Source organism: Nanorana parkeri, unplaced genomic scaffold, assembly GCF_000935625.1.
Source record: "Nanorana parkeri isolate BGI_ZX_2015 unplaced genomic scaffold, ASM93562v1 scaffold101, whole genome shotgun sequence".
In the NCBI taxonomy this organism is placed as follows: Eukaryota; Metazoa; Chordata; class Amphibia; order Anura; family Dicroglossidae; genus Nanorana; species Nanorana parkeri.
In genome coordinates, this window is record NW_017306369.1 from 2,235,822 (window position 1) to 2,245,374 (window position 9,553).

General features: G+C 41.9%; 1 protein-coding gene across 1 annotated transcript in view; it reads right to left on the reverse strand.

The window, feature by feature from the left end:
- The window catches only part of PPM1H (protein phosphatase, Mg2+/Mn2+ dependent 1H), a 135,043-nt gene that overhangs the window by 32,521 nt on the left and 92,969 nt on the right, over positions 1 to 9,553 (reverse strand). The window contains exon 6 of the mRNA XM_018552937.1: positions 300 to 418. Within this exon, the coding sequence (XP_018408439.1) occupies positions 300 to 418 (119 nt within the window). The remainder of the gene's footprint in view (positions 1 to 299; positions 419 to 9,553) is intronic.

A 9,553-nucleotide genomic window follows, 5' to 3' on the forward strand; every position in this document is an offset into this window, starting at 1 on the left:
CAAACCACTTCTACATAAAAGCTGGCAGCTCACTGTTAAAATGTAAAGAGACTCCTGGCTGCTATAGCAGCTGGGAGTTTGTATACATGCTGGAGCTGTGGCTGACATAATAGTTGTGTTGGCAGCAGCAAAAGGGTTAAAGCTCTTTTAATGCTTGTTGGGAATATATAAATGCTTTAATGCCTATTATCTGGCCACAGTTGTACTTAAATGCAAGTTTATTTTGCACACTTCAGTCAGTGGCAAATATTAAACTCGCACAAAGGAGGAGTATGACTGTAAAAGTAACAATGCCTTACCAGCCTGTCATATTGAAGTCTCTGTAAAGCATCGTCTTGCCCAGCTCCTTACGTTGCACTCTTCTTGGAAATTCTAAATGTGTAAATTCATTCCCCAGCAGGTGAGGCTGCAGAAAAGCCTAGATTTAAGGGAGAAAACACAATAGATGAATTTTTTTTTAGGATAGCAGGTAATTTCATGAAATCTTCAGAATTGAAATCAATGCAATATACAAAAATAACAAATAGTAATTTATAAAGTGCATATGCATTTTCTTAAAGCTGGGTGAATATGCAGTAAAAGTAAGAATAACCAGAATGGAGTGAATTATGAAGCCCAGCTGCACCCATAACATTTTTACATTTGTGTGGTCGCTAGCAACTTGGACCGGCTTTTTATACCTCTTGAAATACAGTGGCAAGATATTTCCACCAGAATTCCAAAATGAGCCTAGCTGCTGCAGACAAGTCAAGGCCAAAGAACTGGGTCAACCATTAGACTATTGAAAATAGAAAATAAATGGGGAACGTAGCTGTAAGAAAGTGACACCTTTGTTATGGTCTTGTGGGAGGAGACATAGGCAAGAACAGAGCAAGCTCAGTGTTGATACTCACATGATCCAACTTGTTGAAAGCTGACACTATGACGATTGCGTGCACTGGTTCTAACCATGTGTAAATAATAAATAAATGCACTTTCCTTATACAGCACATAGAAGTCTGTTGGCAATAGCAATCAGGTAATGTTATGCAATGGTAGACACTGTGACACCATAAATGAGACACCATAGATAAATAAATGAGATCTTTGGATGCAGACACCAATAACTTTACAGAAGTGTTTTTTTGGAATTCTGTAGAGGCACATACTTAGATGCTTTGAAATTGAAGCACCCCAAAATAAGTCAGAAAGTCTGCTGGTAGAAGATGTTAGATGACAGCATAAAATAACAATGGTCTGTGGGCGGTGCAGAGAAAATTAAGCCGTAGTATTCAGTACCATTAATCATGGGTGGAAAGAAGGCACTTCTTTCAATGTCCCATAAAGCTAAAAACACATTGGGGGGAATTTATCAAAACTGGAGCAGCAGTCCATGACAACCAATCAGCCTCTCTCTTCAGTTTGGGCAGTTAAGATTTAAAATGAAAGAGAGAAGCTGATTGGTTGCCATGCACAGCTGCTCCAGATTTTGTCTGCTCCAGTTTTGATAAATTCCCTTCATTGTATCTTATTTCATGTAGATTGAAAAAACACAGGGAATTATATACTTGGGAACAACAGCTTAAGTTTTTTTTTTCTGTCAGCATACTATCCTTGGTTATCTACCAATGACGCAGTACAGCAGGCTTGTCCACATTAGCAATGCGTCCAGCCGTCCTCCCTCTAGGTAGAGCTGCCCATATTCCCACATCTACCTAGAGCAAGAATGGCCGGACGCCATATGAGGTGATTTAATGCAGTTTGAAGTACAGCCATCCTTCCCCTCATATCTCCTAAATAAAACTCTGTACCTCTGTATAATCTCTGCCTGGGAAAGAATGTGTAGACGCCTGAGCTTTCCAGCTGTGATCGAATGTTCACAATTGCAATGCTTTCCAGGCTTGAATGCAAATATTAAAGAAATTAAACTTTTTGATATATAATTAATAATGCATTTCTTAAATTTTTGCAAAAGGTAGAACTTATGCTTTAACAACTGGAACTGGCTACTATGGTAGTAGCTCCTTTGGGGTATTGGTGCTCCCTTAAAGGTGCCCATACACTGCTCGATTCTCGTACGAGAATCGCGGGAAATCCCGCGATCGTACGAGAATCGAGCAGTGTGAACGAAGACGTGCGAACGTTTCTACTGTACGGTCACATGTCTTTTGTCTAAGGAGCATGCTAGAAAACCAGCCGAAAATCGTACGATTTTCAGGCTGGTTTGAACGGTGCTCGGGAGACAAATGCCGAACAGGCCGGTGTGCGCACGCGCACACTGCCCTTTCAGCATTGTGGTCATCGGAAGCCCGCCCCTCAGCGGGACGGGCTTGTGATGATCGAGAGTACGATCTGCCTGTCCAAGATGGGCAGATCGTACGTTTTTTAAATTACTTTACAACCATCGCAAGACTAAGGTCTTGCGATGGTTGTAAAGTGTATGGCCACCTTAATGTTCTTGGTGTACAGTACACTGTGTATTCATTAGTTTACTATGGATATTATGCCGACAGTTACACTTTAAAAAATGTTTATGATTATCTCTCACAAGGAAAGGGATAAATACCTGACAGATTTGCACAACACTGCTGATAGAAAAGAATATTGGATATTTAGTGATTTAATTACCATGTTTTTCTGAATTTTCTAATATGCCTAAACATTTGATTTTGTGTGATTCTGATTCTTTGCAGTGGGATTATTTTCTGATCTGCTCAAGGAATTTACACTTCGACATGCGGTATTGATTTTTGGCTGTAAACACCGCAATATTATGTGAATTGCACAATTTTAAATAATTTGCTTTTATTTTTCAGATTTTTCAAAAACTATCTCTATGTTCAGTGATTGGCAAAAGCATTATCAAACAATCAGTGACTAGGCCTTCTTAGCCTGACACCTAATGCATGTGCAAAGCTTTTGTAGAACAGTTGTATGAATACTATATGTAAATAAATGTAAAATAGATAAATTGGTGAACTTTTATAATGTACACTAAATAGCAACTATCTCAATTTGTTGGCACAGTTTACAAGCTATAAACAAATGTACAATATAGCAGGTAAACCCCAACAATTAACTCCACTTATTTGCTTCCTTTTTGTCTAGTAAATATTCCATTGCAAGCTTTCGGTATGTTTTTTAAGTAAAAAGAAGCATGTTGATCTTGTCAGAAATTCAGAGCTGTCCTGTGTTCTCTGCCTTTGTTATCTCAAACAGTCTATTTAACACTGGTCTTATCTTGGACTACAAGTCAATTAGTCCCTATGCAGTGGATAAAAAGACAGTAGGGGTGCTTGAGTAGTTTAGTAAAAGACAATGGCTGGGGCTGATACCACACCATAAATGCTGTGTTGTCAGCACACAATAGGAAATGAAGACTCAAGGGCATTTCCGGCAGATTAACAGGTATTTTTCTGGACTTGCTTAAAAGGTATAAAAACACAGGCGAATGTGTATGTATTGAAGATGTAATTATTTTACTTTATATTTTTATTTTGCCTTGACATACACTTTAACAAAAGCTAAAAACGAGAACTAGAGACAAAGTAGTCATGTGAAAATCCCCTTGAAAGTAATTTTTTTTTTTTTTTCTTGAAGTGCGATGTGAACACCATGCAGCATCTCAATCAAAGAAAATATATGTGGATCAGAAATAAAAAGATTTGTACATTCTTTGCTGGCCAACTGACCTAGTAAGTGTAAATATGTATGTAACAAAAGGCTTCTATTATAAATGTACCAAAAATTGTCTGTTCATGTTGGTCTTATTACAATGCAACACATACGGAATACTATACAGGCTCATGGGTGGGAAGGACTCACAAAGAAACTGGTGCACTGCTAATGCACAGGACCTGATGGTATTGTAAGAGCAATGCTTCCTGTGCCTCAGGCGGTGTCATGAAATGAAGAGCTATTTAATGCCACATTCACTCTCTATCTACTCTACAATGTCATGTGGGGCATAAAGCTTTTTGTTGACTCTTGGTGATTACATTCATGGTATTCACAAATGCATCATAGGAATCACAATGCTTTGAGCAATCTGGAGAATTTTATTCGGTCTCTTAGTGCCACCAACCCAGATACTTTAAATACTTTTAATCTTTTTTTTTTTATACTTTACACGCCTATTATTTAGTCATGTATATATTTTTTAGATGTAATGTCAGTAAGCTTCTACTCTGTCAACTGATCACAATATTATATGCTATAGATTCTTTTATTAATACTTTGGAAAGAAGAACTTATGTTGCAGAATATATTTGCCTGTTTTCATATATATGGTATAAAGCTAGCCATAAAACAAAGTGAATTTCACCCAAGTTTTCCTGAATACGCCAAAATTTGAGCCGTGGAAACAAAATATGGCCATACACAAGGTAAAATGAATAACAGTATAAAAAAAATCTGCCCATGCTTTGAATAACTGCAGACAATCCAAAACCATCATCACATTTCCCCAATATGTATACCTTTCTCCCTACCTGTTTTGTGACTATCATTTCTATTGGATAAAAGAAAATTTAGGGGGTTAAAACCAACATTTTGCATTTCTCTGGGGCTGACATATTCTGGATATATCCTGTTTATATTCCTACAAGGAGCAGTCACAAACAAATGTGGACTACATGTGTTTCTAGTATTATAATAAAATGACTGCATGGGAAAGGGAACCCATAAAATACACTCTCATTGTATTACAGGGGGCTGTTATTGCTCAGTACTGAACCACTGCACTACCCTTTTCATTAAAAAACAAAAACAAATAAAACCTTTGATCTCAATAAAGAAATTATATCTCCATGTCATACAATAAACTACCCATCTCTTTTAAGTAGTATGCCATGCACATTTGAAGGAGAACTGTGAGACGAGTGAAAATCACTCTGCCTCATAGTTCTAGCCGACCTGTGACAATGAAACTGTCACAGGTCGGCTCAATAGATCGGGAAGTGAGCGAACACATACCGGCGTTTGCTCACTTCTCGATCCTGTCCCTGCAGGGATTCCCCCTCCCCGTCCCATCCTCCAGGGCTGACTGGCGGAACGGACGGGGGAGGGGGTGGGTACAGCTGGCTCTGCCTCTAGATAGGCAGAGCCAGCTGTCACTCACGCATATACAATCCAAGAATCTGTGATCATCTATCTCGGGAAGGGTAGAAATGGTGACCACTTGGAAAAATCCAAACTGGCCAATTAACTCCCTGCTCCAGAACAATTGACCAGAGGTGTGTGTTCACATTGGAAGGGGCCCATAGATGATGTGAATGTTGCTGGAACTGGCCGAAACATTGGTAAAGACCGTTTAATGTTTAAGATACTTTTTATTCTCGCTGTCAAAATAACTTTAGAGAACCAGCTTGCACATCTGATAAGATAGCTTCTTGACTTTCATCCTCCTCATCAAAGCACAGCAGCAAAGACAGTCAATGCAGAACAGAGCTGTGACCTTGATAAAAGCAATCGCCCCAAAACAGGTTTCTTGTAAAGGGAAACTATAGTGCAGGGGTAGGCAAAATCTGGCGCTTTAGCTGTGGTGCAACTACATAATCACATAGGCATTGCAAGACTCTGACAGCCAAAATCATGACTTTCAGAGGCAGATATATGACAAGATTTGTAGTTTCACCACAGGAAAAGTGCTGAAGTTTGCCTACCCATGTTATAGTGGTTTTGGGCTAATTTTATTTAAAAAAAATTAAATATCTATTTTGTTTAATATCTAGACACAATCAGAGCATTTTGGGGTTTTCAAACAACAGAGCATTCTAGAATCAGTAGAAGCCTTCGGGCACACTCTCTCTCTAATTGAAACTTGTTACTGGCTCATTCCGGTGTGTGTAATTAGAGCTCAAGCTACAAAGCATGTTTCTTTAGTAATAACAGTACTTGGTGTTTATTAAAGGAGAACTATGAGGTGAGTGAAAATCACTCATCCTCAGTTCGAGCTGACGTGTGACAACTGTCACAGGTCGGCTCTATAGATCGGGAAGTGAGCGAAGGCATACCGTCGCTCGCTCACTTCTCGATCATCTCCCTGCAGAGAGTGGTGACTGTCAGTCACTGCTCCCCGCAGGGATTCCCCCCTCCCTTCTCCGATCCTCCAGCGCTGACTGGTGGAAGGGACGGGGGAGGGGGCAGGTACAGCTGCCTCTTCCTATAGATAGGCAGGGCCCGCTGTCATTCACACAGCTGGGTGGATCTCGACAGTATTGTCGGGATCCGTCCCGGCTGCGGCGGTCTCAGTATACCACAAGCTGTAGCTCGCGATACTGAGCTTTGGGTCACGGGAGGACGCTAGTATATGTCCTCCCATGACCCTTAAGAGAACTATAGGGGAAAACACTTACCATATAGTTTTCTTTTAATAATATAGCTTAATATGTGAAAAGCAGTCACATTATCACCTTTCTGTCATTTGCATCATACTTGATTATCAGAAATTGTGCATTCATTAAGATGCAACACTTGCTCAGCTGAAAGGTAAAACAAGGCCAGGCTATGAACATTATGAAGAAAGTATAATGCTTGTTTGCGACTCCATAAAAGAAGGATATGCAAGTAGATTTTTGATTAGGCATTTCTGCTCTCCTTAATATTATCCCTTGAAGTTGAGACTTCACACAGTAATTGCCAGAGGATGTACAGAATTGAGTAAACAAGAGTGACAAATATTTCAGAGTAGAGCAGCTGTTGCACTTCTCAAATCAATTCCCATCTGTAGCTATATGTTTGAAAGACATCAAAGAAATTAGAAAACACTTCAAGAAAGCCCAGTACAGCTCCTCCAGTAAAGAGAAGCAGACCGATAATTTCAGCATGTTTGATGCTTGGATGTACGAGCAATATCACAGGGTTTCCTGCTGACAGAGATAGATGTAATAGATGTACCTAATGCAATATATATAGCAGGTCAATAGAACGTTTACCAGCATATTGCGAAGAAAGTAACTGTTAGTCTTCATCTTTAGGGTATAAGAACAGAACTGGTATTAGTCATAAATATGACCAGACTTTAATCCCTGAGAGACCCACATGCCCATCGTTCACTTTGCATGCAGTCTTCATTTAAATATCTACTAGTCTGAAGGTTGCTTTGTAAATGATTATGTTAACCATGGTGGCTGAAGATCCATCTAGACCAGGGGTTGTAAATCCCTGGTGGGCACATGATGCCTTTCTCAGTGCCACCTGCTGCCATCCCCACTGCCCTTTGCCTCCTGTCAAGTGACAAAGCAGTGCTCGCTAGTACTTGATCTGGCTAAGTACTGCATTAAACAGCTTCAGGCCTCTGGAAGATCATCCAAGCATGCTGCTGGGTGTCATTATGGCAACCAGGAAGCAGTTGGGAGGCCATGGAACCCACACGGTGGAAATGTGGGAGCCACAGAGCAAGCAAGTGAGAAGAGTGTTTCCAGTGCAGGGGGAGCACAATGGTGATAGAGAGGAGACAGACTGGCGTTTGGTGTTGGTGGTTTCTACATTTAGAACCTGTTCGCAATGTATGTGGTGACTGGGGTTTTTCAGCAAGTGAACAATCCCTGTCATCAATAGGGCAGCTCCATTCACACCACAAAGCTGATGTGATCCACGGTGCTAAAAAATGCAAAGAAGTACACTGCACTCCTGTGGGGGGACCTGAATAGTGTGTATAGTCTGTACACTCCAAATACATTTTTAAAAAGAAAGAAAAGAGTGCCTTGAATTTTAACGACGCAAGGCACTGCGGCTCCAACTCAGGAGACACTAGCCGTATGGTAAAATGCAGTGTTTTACAGTGTGGCTAGTGTGAGTCCTTATCCAGCCCGAGTTACAATAATAAGCCATCTCAGTCCTAAATTATCATTATTATTTTTTGTAGAGTCGCCCATAGCAGCTACTGAGATTGTAAGTGTCATTGTCCTAGTGCAGATTGGGGGATGAAAGTTAATGTCCTTTATAATACGGCAGGATAAATGTGTGGGAAGAAAATTTCGGCTAGGTTTTTTAAAAATGAATATCAGTAGATTTAATGTGCAGATGTGCTTCTAGGATCTTGAAAGGAAAAACTCACAAAAAAAAGAATGATTTAAATTGACAGCTCACAGGGCTGTCAATTGCAAAGCTAAGCCTAACCCACGGTCCACCCACCTCCCTGATGCCACTAAAAGCGTAGGTCTGCAAGCAGCTAAGGAAAAAGAATTAAACAATAGCGTAGCACTCTAAAGGATACAATAAATAAGCTGTGAATGGTGCATAGGAAACAATATAACTAGTAATTCACACAGTGAAAACAAAATAGGAAATCCACTTAGTGAAAAGCAGAAACAACATAAATACACAGTATTCAGTTCAAAATCTGATAGAAGACGTGCTCGGTCCTTGATCCAGTGATAAAACAGTCCCCAATAAAGGAGACAGGTATGCAAGACACCATTAGCAGTACCAACTCTGAGTACAAAAATTGAAAACTTTACAACAATGGCATACTATTGTTCACTGGAATGCTGGTCATCTAGTGCAGTGGTCCCCAACCCCCGGGCCGCGGACCGTTACCGGTCCGTGGATCCAATGGTACCGGGCCGCGGGGCCCCGCACTGCCGACGGGCTTCACAGTGAGGGGGCGGTCCTGTGACTCATCTCCCCTCCCGGCCGAGTCCATAGTAACAGGCGGCGGGAGGGGAGGCGAGTCACAGGAGACTTGTGTGTCACAAGCCCCGCCCCCTGCAGTGAGTGCACACAACTCCCTGGCTGGGTAAGTCCGAGCGCGGGAGGGGGGAGAGGAGGCAGCAGCAGCTGGGTACAGATATGTCGGTCGGTATCTGGATGGCGGAGTTTGTAGAGGGGTGAGAAATATCTGGCTAGGGGGGTTATAGATACATGGTTGGGAGGGGGAAGGGGTTTGTAGAGGAGTAATAGATATCTGGATGGGGGGGGTGTTGTAGAGGGATAAGGCCTCATTCACACACGAATCGGCCTGCACGTAAAGCTCCGTGCTGCGTGCGGGGCCGTACCAAGTAGCTGCCGGGAAGGACAGGTGCTGCGTGTGATTAGAATGCAGCCCCCGTCCTTCTCTATGGGGCTAGGTGGCCGTACGCCCCCCTACGCTCACCTCATTTGCAGGTCCGTAGGGGTACAGGTGATCGTATCCACACGCCGCCGGAATGGAACATGTATGCGTCCCGGCCAGAAAACCCGCACCCCTACGGACCTGCAAATGAGGTGAGCATAGGGGGGCGTACGGCCGCGTAGCCCCATAGAGAAGGACGGGGGCTGCGTTCTAATCACACGCAGCACCTGTCCTTCCCGGCAGCTACTTGGTACGGCCCCACACGCAGCTGTACGTGCAGGCCGATTCGTGTGTGAGTGAGGCCTAATAGATATGTGGATAGGGGGTTGTAAAGGGCTCATAGATATGTGGCGGGGGGAGGGGGGGATAGTAGTTGTGTACAGCTATTTCATGCTTTTTCTTGTAATTAGACAAGTGGATTATAATGGGGAATATTACACTGTAATGTTTCCTATTATAATCTATTTCTCTGATTAAATGATTACAGGTAGGCATGTGATCTATCAAAGTTTGAGACTA